At 38.9% G+C, this 12,353-nt stretch overlaps 1 protein-coding gene across 1 annotated transcript in view; it reads right to left on the reverse strand.

The window, feature by feature from the left end:
* map3k22 (mitogen-activated protein kinase kinase kinase 22) overlaps positions 1-12,353 on the reverse strand; it is a 51,683-nt gene that overhangs the window by 6,355 nt on the left and 32,975 nt on the right. Inside the window, exons 9-16 of the mRNA XM_038293729.1 lie at positions 12,025-12,158; positions 9,927-10,000; positions 8,962-9,023; positions 7,586-7,657; positions 7,042-7,206; positions 6,029-6,177; positions 5,781-5,912; positions 2,794-2,923 (exon numbers count right to left, since the gene is read on the reverse strand). Of these exons, the coding sequence (XP_038149657.1) occupies positions 2,794-2,923; positions 5,781-5,912; positions 6,029-6,177; positions 7,042-7,206; positions 7,586-7,657; positions 8,962-9,023; positions 9,927-10,000; positions 12,025-12,158 (918 nt within the window). The remainder of the gene's footprint in view (positions 1-2,793; positions 2,924-5,780; positions 5,913-6,028; positions 6,178-7,041; positions 7,207-7,585; positions 7,658-8,961; positions 9,024-9,926; positions 10,001-12,024; positions 12,159-12,353) is intronic.

A 12,353-nucleotide genomic window follows, 5' to 3' on the forward strand; every position in this document is an offset into this window, starting at 1 on the left:
ATTGTTTGCCTTTTTAGGAACATTAATGTCACAGATAAAAGTCTCCGCTATGGTGAGCTACATGCAATTTACTGCTGCAGAAAAGGCTGCTCCCTGTGTGGTGAAGTGAAGCCATATATTAGAGCAGCGGAGAGTTTTCAAGTGGAAAAATCCCACCCACGTCCACTGTCATGGAGCCTGGCTGCATCCCAGGTGACAAACTAGCTTTTTCTTTTTTTTCTTCTTTCCCTTACTGACACCACCAGACGGGATGTTTCCCTCTTTGGCTGCTGCACTTTAATGAAACAGCGACTCCCAAAGCTGCGGGCAGAAACGTCTGCAGCCTTTCTGTCTGCTGTGGAGCATTTTTTCATACCGGCCAGTTTCACCAGCATGAAGCCTCAGGGGAGGCACTGAAATAGCACCTTTTTCCAGCCTCTTTCTGATTTGGTAAACATTGAGAAAATGAAATGGAAAAATTGTGTCCACAAACTTTACAAGTCATTCATAAACTTCTTCACATTTGATATTTCAAACTTTAAGGTATTTTATTGGAACTTCTTCAGACAAACCCACACCAAGTGGAGAAAGTTTGAGAAGTCAGAGGAGCATAATGCAGGGGTTTTCCAAATAAAAATCTGGAAAGAGTGTCCTTCATTTGTTTTTTGATTAAACCGCTTTTCACTGCCATCACAGCTCCAGCCTTTTCAGGTATGTGTCTATTAGCGCTGCACATCTATAAACTAGATGATTCTTTACTGGATTCTGGTCAAGACGTAGCTATTTTTAAACTATTTTTAAATATTTTCACTAAAGTTCTGGTTACGTCTTATAGTTTACCATCCTTTTGGAGGGTGAACCTCCTCCACAGACTCTGCAGGTATTCCTTCCTGTGTTTCCCGCTATTTTTCCCTACCCAGCTCACCTTTCTATATCAAAAAACATCCCCACAGTGTAATACTGCCTTAACCATGTTTCACAGTAAGGAAGGTACTGTGGTTGACAGGTGCAAATGTAAATGACGTAATAAGCTGCAAAGACTTGTGATCTAAAGTCTAAAACACGCAAGCACAAAAAAAACCCAATGTAAGAGAAAAATACAGCAAACAGAAACCAGCTGCAAACGAGCAGCTGCTTTGTTTATGGTTGCAGCATTTTTGCTTTTGCATTTGTTTTGTTGATTGTAGGTTCTTGGTTCTATTTTTTAGTGATTGAGGCATTTTTTTTTTGTTTGTAGCGTTTTTTTCTGCTTTTATTTTTTGTCTCTGCTTTATCTTTTTTTTTTGCAGCTCCTTTTTTCGTTTACTGTGCGTTTGCACCTGTTGGCCAAGGACGCCAGGACACTGTTTACGGTGACGCACTGTGTTCTGCCATACATACGGTGTACCTTGTCGGCTAAGACATCTGCTACTGCCCCCTCTTCCACATCAGGATTCTAACCAGCAAATTTTACTAATTAATTAAGCCAAAACTCCAAATTTTATTGCGCAAAATGGCCACAGAAACTGTTATCAAACAAATACAGTTGTGCTTGAAATTTTAAATACGGTACCCTTCCTTTAAAGACAATATATATACTAGTGGTGCGCCTATGCCATTTTTTGGCCTTCGATACCGATACCCGGCCGATACCAATGCCATATCGATACCATCTGTTTGAAATTAATGTATGTGTGTATATATGAAGAACTGCATACTACTTGGATGTGAAATAATTGCCATCATGGCTTTGTCAAGCTGCTGCCTACCTTTGTGAAGGAAAAAGACTAATACAAAGTTAATCCAGTAGAAATTTTTATTGCCTACCTGGAATGGGTGACAGCAGTTAAATAAACTTTTGTGTATAGATATATATATATTGTCAGGTATAAACAATACCTGACAAACACTGCAGACTTCTGCACCTGAATACCTTAACAGGTATGTTGGTTAAGTGTTTGTGAGCAAGGTACTTTCAATTTCTGGGGATAGTTTGTATTTCTAGATACACTCCAGAGCAGAAGGTGGCGGTCCTACGACCAAAGCCAACCACCAGTAGTAAACAAGAAGAAGAAGAAGCGAAGCAGCGTAGCCGGGTGTAGCAGAAAAAAATCAGTTGTTGTGGAGAATTGTGTGGGTATGGTGAGTGGGAAAGAACAGGAGTTGGAAGACGCGCCAGCAGCACTTTATAGGTCTACTGTATGGGAGCGCTTTGCATTTAGAGTGACCTACGATGACGGCGGACAGAAAGTTGTGGATAAAAGTGCAACAGTGTGCAAGCATTGTGCAACATGTTTTGTTTATGCTAACAGCAACACGACCAACAAAAATTCAAAATCAATATTTTATAATACTACACTATCATTTAGTACTTTTTCTTTATTATAACTTTTTCAGTTTTGAGTTCTTTGAATTACTAGAGCGAATGCAACATTTTCTTTAATGGGAGGGAGTGTAAACTTTCAAGCACAACTGTAAACCTCCTTTTTTGCACATATAAGTGCGAAACCTGTCTGTTTAAGGACCTCAGGTCAACAGCAGCGCTGCGCTGGGCATGACAAATAGGAGTTGACTTAATTTGCAAAGAGGCAAAAAAATGAAGATATGGGTGCAATAGGGAGGATTTAAAAAGTCACTTTCGCTTTTGAATTTTGAAGGTTATATTTAATAGTTCTAAAGCAAATAAAATCGCTTGCCCCACTTTGTAGTTTTATTATTAAAGATTTCTGGACACTTTGCATCACCTTCCTTTCCATTTAATTATTTCATTGAACACTACTTTGTGTTGGTCTCCCGAATAGATTCCTCTCTTTGCAAGGTTCCAGTTTCAGTTACCTTTGATGTCCCTGTGTACAATCATGTTGCTGTGCAGGTAGGAAACTCCCTGAAGGATCTGCCTGGTGTATCTTCTAGTCACCTTCTCCGTCAGAGCCCCGTAGGCTTTCAGCTGGTCCTTTATAGAGCCCTGGAAGAAAAGCCCAACAGAGGAGCAACGGTTTCTATGAAAATGTGTGAAAGAGTTCCAAATGAAGAAAAACTGCAAACAAAAAATGTGTGGAGAGACGACTGCCTGCTGCAGCGTCTAAACTCTTTTTCTTTGCTCCTTTTATATATATGCAAAAAAACCTGATCCTGAACCTACAACATGCAGAACTAAACCTATTTTTTTTTTACTTAAAGCTGTCAACAACACACCCTTAAGATAAATCTGAATCTTGCACAACTAAACCATCAGCCTCTCCCCTGGGCCACTCAAGTTTTATCGGGCTCAGTCTTTAAACCTTTGCCCTTGTCACCTACTATCCTCCTCCTGCCAACTCCAACATACCATAAACATTTCCATTTCCAGACAATGTGTGACTAGGATTAAGAAATAAAAAAATAAAAAAATAAAAAAAAAGGTCTACGGGCACTAAAGTGCTCATTTACAGAGAAAATGATCTCATAAAACGGGTTATTCTGCTCAAATGATCCATTGAGACTATGTTTGCTGATAGCTGCTGACAATTTCAAACTGTTTTCCAGCTGCAATCAACTGCCTGGGTTTAAACCTACATGGATCTAGTTCTGTTTCCATGTTCAGTTAATAAATGCTCACAATTTATCCGCTAAAATCATTTTAACAGTAATCACCGTTAAAATTTGTCCTTGTTGTTTATTACTAACTATTTAAAGTATGATATCTAGTAGAGTCAAGATCAAACAATTGTAAAACTGACAAATTTTGCTTTCAGGTCGCAGGAGGACACTGTCGCACAGATTCATTCAACAGGAAAATCTTTTCAAATTCTTTCAAACTCTCCCTTATAGTAAAAAAAAAAATCCAGATTTAGACTAAATGGTTTAATAAATAAGATATTCTCCATTTGCTCATATGACAGTTGGAGAAAAAGTTTAGCCGTGATGTAAAGCATCAAACTAAAACTTCATTCTTTTGCTCTTCTTAGCTGCAGCTGCAAACCAACAGCTGGATGCAGCACGACGTCACTGCTCACCATCAACAACACTTTAGATGGTTCATATTCAATTAAAAGGAGGGAATGGCACTTGGTTTTTCTCCTAGGGCTCCAGGCCTTACTATGAATTTTGCTCACTATGAAAGTCAGCTCATAGGCTTATTAACTCCTAAAAATAAATTAAATTTAGGAAAGTCTAAATGACATTTTAATACAACTTTCTAATCACTTAGTATAATAATATTAAATATTTCATAGTTGACGTTTAAGATGTTGCATTTCAATGTATGTTTAGACTAATGATGTTAATTCAAATTTTAATCCTTAAGCCTGACTCTTAACCACTTTACTTTTTGTCTTTTAAAATCTAAATTTTGAACAGTTTCCTAAATACTAAGCAGTATTTATTTAGCAATATGGCTGCAAAAATTGGACAGATCAAAATCAGAAAGGCCCTCATCTAACAAGCTAAATATCTCAAACTGTTTACTTTTGACAACTGGAAAATAACACCAAACCCTCCTTTACATTATATTTCATGCAAAACTGATAAAGAAAATACCAAAGCCCTTGTATTGTTTAATAAAGGTGCTAGCGTAGCAATCCAAACCCGGCTGGAGTTACTATCACAAATTAAAGCTTTTCAAAATAAATGTGGCATATGCAGATTTGCATGCAGTAATAAAGCCGTAAAAGACTGGGGTCTTATGGAGGAAGGAAGCATAAGAACCAGAACATGAACACAGAAGTCATCCAGTTTGAGTTTCACTGTTGCACCAACCTTCTTTTTGAAGCAGCTCAGGTTTGCACTAAAGACTTTTCAGCTTTAAACTTTGAATCAAATTCAAATACAAACCAGTTTTAAGCCTCATGTAAAAAGCAGCATAATAGATGAAAACTTTCTGTTCTTAAACTGATTTGATTTAAAGGGTGTGTACGCAAGTTGCATAGTTTAAGTTAACTGAAATGTATTTAAAAGTCTTCCAGTAAATTCAGATATGCTGTCTAATTAAAAGTGTAACTAGGTAAAAATAATTTCCCTGGCTTTCATCAAAAGAAGGGAAACTGTTCTTGACTTGAGCAACATTTATTTACCAATATTTCTTTTTGCTGTGAGTAAGCAGAGACAGTAAATTGTTTCTAAAAATAAGATGATAGTCTGATATGGGGCTGAAACTATTAATCGGATTAATCGGATTAAATCGAGTATAGAGATTAAAAAATACCTTTAGCTGACAGGGCACCCCACTTAGATCAGTTATTATATAAAACTGTAAAAAAAATATACAACATTTTGCATTTAAGATAAAAAAAAATGTTTTGGTCTGTCAATAATCTGTATCTAGAACTCCTTAATATGAAAAGTTTGAGTTTCACCTGGTTTATTTTTGTAAAAAGTATTTTGCAATCCGATTTTTAATCGATTAATCAGAAAATTAATCAACAGATTAAATCGATTAATAAAATAATCTTTAGTTTCAGCCCTAATTGATACATTATGTACATAAAATTGATGGTATTCAAACTTAACTAACGTTGATAAGTAATATTCAGAGTTATTTTTGAATAGTAATGTATGATCTTACACAGTTTGTATTTAATACTTTTGTTGTGACTTCCTGAAAAGGCTGGGGATTATTGGTGGTTGGTTGCTTGTTACTTTTCTCTTTTTTTGAAATTGAACTATTTACGATATACCGGTAACTGTAAATTACTTGCATACTGTGTGCATAAAATACTTTTTAATAGAACATGGAGCATTCAGCATAATGCCACCTCGATCTTAAAATCCTAAAGCAAATGATTTCCTGAATCAAAAACAAATAACATTACAAATACACAACTACCATGTGGCGGGATACGCACCCCGGGCATGAACTCTACAAAAATGGTGAGTTTTCTCTGTTCCAGGTCTCGGAGACAGCCGTAGTATTGGACGATCCTCTCGTGACGCAGGTTCTTCAGCAGCTGAATCTCGCACTCTAGAGCATTTACTTCCTGCAGGAAAGAACACAAAACTAAATCTTTTAAATCTTGGGAGAAAAAAAAACAAAACAACAATAGCATATGTAATTATTAAGCTTATTCCAAGCAAATGAAAAGACAAATCCCACCTTGCTTGTTTCCTGACAGTCTGGATCAAACGGCACCTGCTTGGCGGCCAGCTCGCGGCCCGTGTCTGCATCATAGCAGAGGTAGACCTCCCCAAACGCTCCTCGCCCCAGAAGCTTTCCCTGCCGCCAGTTGACTGGCGCCCGCGGGGCTGCAGAAAGCAACACCAGATGATGAAAAACCTCCATGTACTATTTTCTGTCTACTAAAAAATCCCTGAAAGAGACGGAAACGCTGTGATAAACTGATCTGAGCGCACGCCGAGTCTGCTGCAATAACACATTACTCCGACAGTAAACCAAACAAGACAAGACGTCAAATACACCACAGTTTGTCAAATTACTCCAACCGCAGACCCTCTCCAATTCAGGGAAACCCCTGATAAGACAGCCAGGCGGGTAAAAACCACAACCAGCCGATGCAAAGTTGTCAAAACCTGAGAAAGAACGTCTCAGCAGCTCTCATCCTCTCCAGTCCCAGACTCTGAGACTTTGTTTTTGAATTAGCCGTCTTCTTTGTGGCTGTGTTAGCCTGTTTGGTCGTGCGTGGGTGAGGACGGCGAGACACAGACATCGACCACAGACTGCTGAGCTGAGCTCTGGCAGGATGACAGAGAGGGTTTCTGAACCAACTGCAGATGTGATCAGTGCGACTGTAACATGGACGGGTCTGCATGACGAGAGAGGAATTACGCCTCGCATTACTGTACATCACTGCTGCTCTTCTACACCCTGCATCACCAAGAATTCAAATAAGGCTGACAGATCAGGGGTTATTGCTGAAACGGCTTAACAACAGAAGATTTTCCTCATTTCTGACGTGTTAATGGGAGGAATTCACTGTGAACTGTTAAAACATTGAAGCGGGGTTATGATAAACTTCTCAACTTAGTCACTGAGTGAAATTATATAAAAAAAAAAAGGAATTATGCCAAAAAAAAAAGGATTAAGCAAAACTAGTTGAAACTCTAGTGCTTTTCTTTGAAACCTTTTACAGGTTCAGTCCAACTACTTACATTTGGCTGTGCCCCTCTGGCAGCTCTTGTCTGCCGTACGGCCCAGCGAGCGCAGGTCGCTGAATGTCAGCGAGCCGTCTCCGTTATAACTGCGCGTGCGACTGGAGGGAACCAGCTGGAAGAGGTTCTCCTGGGGCATGAAGCTGCGCGGGAGTGTCCTGCGACCTGAAAGCAGAAACACATTATTTTTCCTCCTTCGCTCATTCCGTTACTTATTAGTGGCTGTAGAGAAAGAGGCCAAGATTCATCACTGGCCCGAGTCTCTCAGCACTCAGTCCCGCTTCCCTTCAGACAGGAAGAAGGCCACTATGTTTTTTTTTGTTTTTATACAAGTTTGGGTCCGCCAGAGGGAAACATAAATCACAGCTAGTCAAGGTTAGCCTCTGAGTGAGCAATTGCTTGCAGCTGCCTGGAAAAGCCCTGCAGCACTTAATGCACCAAATCTATATGAGAAAAGTAGGATTTACAAATCTGTATCGTTGATTCTCTGCTTTAATGTTAAGGTTAATAATCGCTTAAATGGGTAGTAAAGGGGATTTCTTACGATCTCCATAATCCTTGCTGCGGTTGGGCAACTGGAATTGCCGTGGAAAAGTTCCTCCTTTCGGGTGTCGACCTGAGGAAATAAAGTATAAAAATCTTTATGCACCAAAGATCTCAGCTTTACCCTCAATGCATTTCTCGCTTTAGACCCCAGCATTTATGCGCTCCTCAGCTTCAAACATGCACAGACATACTGATAGAGAGCAGCTATAAGTGAGGCTGACGCTTCCCCATTTCATATCTGACAAGTTTCAACCCCTTTCTCCGGCTCATTCGTGCATGTTGCGTCAAAGTTGCGCTTGAATCAAAAATGACGCAAGGCTTAGGCTTTCTGCAGCCCAGGCAGAAACAGAAAAGAAAAAGAAAATAGGCCATTTCTTGGAGAAGTATTAAAGGCAGGTGGGGAGCCCTGCTGACGCACGTGAGCGCAGAACCCCCTCATTACACGCTTTGGAATAGGAGGGGGACTCACCCTCAATTGAAAGCAGCTGTTCTGTCAGATGACGGCTTGCACTCGTGCTGTTATTGTGGCTCTATCCCCATGGAGACGAGAGTTATTTTTTGTGTTTGGCAGCGCAGGACGGAGAGGAAAATTCTGCTCAGAGGGAATGATAAACACTGTAGGGGAGCGGGGCTTTATATCTGAATAGAAGAGAGCGAGTGTGTGTGCAGTTGTGTCTTTATGTACCGTGCACAACATCTGCAGTATTTCTTTTTTTTTTTTACTCTATGCATGAGGGGGAGCAACTGGTCCGAAACTTCAAATCAGCAGAAGAGATTTGGAAATGTTCCGCTTACAATGGTTAGGAAGGCACTGTCTTGATCAGTGTTGTAAATAAACAGATGGGAACCCAGGAGCCTCCAGGAGAGGGGCTTCTAGGACCGATGAGGGATTTTAACAAGCAGCTTGCTTGATTAACAAAAAGAAACTATGCAGAAGTTTTATTATGAGCGATAAGAGCAAGAGGGGAGAAATGAAAGCAACTCTATCCAGATTTTAATTTCTAAAAATTAAGAAACCGTTTGATTGTCATTCCAATACGCACTGCTTTTTATAGGTCTTTCTCATTAATACCACATAAAAAAGGTAGATGATCTAATGAATGGGAATAATTTTACCAGGAACTGTATATTGCTGAGCTCTTCTAAGGAATCTGGATGTTTTGCATTTCTAGAACAGAAAATTCTGAGGAACTGAATGTGGTGCAAAATTTAGAACAAAAAAGAAAAAAAATCAATTTTATGCAAAGCAAGCTCTATACCTCGTCTTTCAACAGAAGCTGGACAGAATAAACTCAGCACAAAACAAGCTGTTTTATTTTATTGTTGTTTTTTTTTGCAAACTGAAGAAGCTGCAGCAGATTTGCTCTCTCTTACCTTTGTATTCGTAGTTGAGGTTCAGGTAATTATTGTCCCTGTTGTTTTGTGAGTAAGGAGGGCTGAAATGATAAAGAACATGGAGGAAAGTTCAGAAATCCTTCGCTAGTCTAGTTGGTAATTTCCCTTATCTACAGAACAGAGTCTGGCCAGCAGCTTCAAATTAAAGCAGAGCGACACAGCCTCTAACTGCTGCTGGATGTTTAAGAAGAGTGTTCTGCTTTAGAGCTGATAAGCTGGGACCTCTTTGTCATAATAAGGCAGTGAAAGAATGGTTTGCGGCGCTGCAACGTTGAACAGGCAGCCAAAGTAACTTTGCTGTATTTTTCATTATAAATGAATTCTTTAGCCTCCTACTTTCCCTGGGTGTTTGTGACCAGCCCCTCCAGAGAGTGACGTCTCTGCTGACCGCAGGGCGGCGCGGGGCCACGAGACCCTGGATAAGGGGCACGCATGCCCGCTCCGGGGGGAAAAGTTCCATGCACTTGTTTCCTGCCATTGTTCTGCAGCTCAGAGCGCTGATAAGCCTTGTGCAGGTAGAACAGTTTCCGTCCTCCGCTCTCTCTCAAACCTTGCTCTCCCTGGCTTTTTAATTTTCCTTTCGATACAGATTTCTTCTCGCTCTCATGTCAGTTTTTCTTTCTCTTTTTTTTTGTTTCATGTTTTCTTGCTCAGCCTTTTCATCTTCAAGCTCCATCTGTCACTTGTCTCTTCGTTCGCTGCAGTGATAACAGAGGAATCCGGGCGTCCAGATAAGAAGTCTGGTCACTATAGCAACAGCAAAATGACCTGATTTTTTTTTTTTTTTTTCCACACAGTCAGCCCAGGAAGGGTCAGATATACGAATTTCACTTCCTGGCTGCCATTTTTGTGTCTTTTTTGTTTAAGCCAGACCTCATGTCTCTCTGAATATGCCTGGTCTCTATGATTATACATCTATGTTGATAATCTGCATCAACACTCACCTGTCTAGAGCTTGATCTATTGACTGACAGCTGCTCGACAGAGAATTGCCCGCGCTGCCGAAGGGATCCAGCATCTGACAGATACAGGGACACAGAGGGAGCAAAGGGTCACAGAGCAGACAGTAGGATGGAGACAGATGGATGGCTGTCTGTACAGAACGCAAGCCTCGGACATTTTAACACAGCAAAACACAAGGACAGGTTTGGAATTTGAGCACAAATGTCATCTCTCTACAGTGTGCTTGTCAGCCAAAAAAAAAAAAATCTAAAAGTCTAATAGTATCAAACGTTTGGAGTAAAAATCCTATTCTGAAAAGCTTTAAAAAAACAACTTTAATTAAGTTGAATTCCTTTAATAAAGTTTAAATCCTTGAAGGTTTGAAAAGTTTTACTTTCCTTTGCATTAAATAAAACAGCTATTTCAGAAGCGTATGAGCAAAAATGATTAGAAAAAAAGATAATACATGTATGTCTGCAAACATATATAGCTGCTTGGGTGAATGATTGAATGCAGTGTTAAACACTGAGGTCTAAGACTTGATAAAGAGCTATATAAAAACAGGGTGGGCAGTAACTATGTAGTCGCATTTACTCAGTTACATGATTATCTTTCTGTTAAGAGTAGTTGTACTGCTCCATACTTTTTACTTTTACTTGAGTAACATCTTTATGCAATATCACCACTTCTTTCTTTCAAGTGCTTCATAAAAAGAAACAGTTTTAATGTTCATGTCAAAATAAGTTTACTGTTTTGCACACAGGCTTAGTTGAACCTACCTTGACCTTTGGAGGTCATGCTAACATACAGTAAGGAGCCAATATTGTCACTAAATCTACTGGTTAAAAGTTTGTTTTAGGTTCAAAAGAAAATTGGTTTGAAAAAGTTGTTTCTTCTGCCTTGAACTTTTAGTTTCTGATGAGATTATTTGCTTGTTTTAATTATTTTAAAATATCAGAATGTATATTTTGATCTAATGTTATGATTAGTTACTCAGTACCTGAGTAGCCTTTTTACAGAAAACATTGACATGTTTGAGTACTCTACCCACCTCTGGATATTACCCTTAACAGTTTAAACATTTTCTGTTTTTTTGCCAACACAGTTGTGTATAAAATACATAAAAAATATATTTAAATGTATCACCATATCAGATACAGAATGCTAGTTCACCAATCCCTATTAACGTGACGCAAATAGTATAAAGCATATTGATTTATAGCCAGTAGGGAGGTACTACAGTATATACGCTCGCAGCACATGTAAACTAGAGAACTGCTTCCAATATAGAATAATGTGGGTAACTAATATTAATGCCTACTTACTTAGTAACTGAGGTGTATAGTAAAATAAAACCAAGATAGACCAACATTAACAAAGTTGATCAAGTACTTTTTCATAGCTACATTAACTGGTAATTTCACATGCGTCATGTTTTTTTATATGATCTAATGTTGTCTTGATCTAGACCCAGGGGTCAGATCCAGACCCAGATCAAGCCAAATGAGATTCACTAATCTCTCTCTTTTTTTTAAGCTGAGCACATTATTTTATTATTTAAAATAACGGTATCATACCAAGCAGGTTTTGACCCTTTATGGTGGTTCTCTGCTGCTGTGTAACATGTCTCCTTGTCATATGACCTGCTCTAAGCACTACGACATGAAGCAGAACACTATTCACTGGATAACTGATGATGGCAAGTGAAGTCACTTGCCGCCATCTTGGTACTCCCTACTCTCACAATGTCATGGCATAAAAATGCCAATATATATATATATATATATATATATATATATATATATATATATATATATATATATATATATATATATATATATATATGTATATCAGATAGTGTGTGCGTGTGTGTTGATGTGTAATTTTCTTAATATCTCACTATAGCTGTATTATGCTCCATCAACACACTAATTTTGCTGTGATGGATTTGTATGTGTTATATTACATGATTTATAGATTTCATACTGAATATGCAATGTAATGTGCATATTTTTTACTTTAAGATGATTCCATTTTAGGACAAGGTTTATAGACAAAATCTGGCTAAATATCATTGATTTTGTGTAGAAGAGCTCTTACATGCTGTTCTGAGGTTTCTGGGATAAACTCCCCCTCACTGTGGATGCTGGTGTATGAGCCCTGACGAGCAATCTGCTGCTGCTCTTCAGGAACGCTGCCTGGAGGAGGAGATGTTCGACCAGTGTGGAGGGAACCTGGGGGGAGATAACGGTAAGAGGAGAGAAAAAGCAGGGGAAAGATGGTCGCAGCGACAGAAGGTGAAGAGATGAAGAGTGTGGAAAGATGAAAGAACAAGTAGAGACATATTCAATGTTATTCTTGGATTCAAGTTCAACAGAGTCAGAAATGATTTAGTAAACCTCCCTGCTGTCAACTCTAACCTCAATTAC

Source organism: Cyprinodon tularosa, unplaced genomic scaffold (genome assembly GCF_016077235.1).
Source record: "Cyprinodon tularosa strain WSP-4 unplaced genomic scaffold, ASM1607723v1 ctg33, whole genome shotgun sequence".
Taxonomy (NCBI): Eukaryota; Metazoa; Chordata; class Actinopteri; order Cyprinodontiformes; family Cyprinodontidae; genus Cyprinodon; species Cyprinodon tularosa.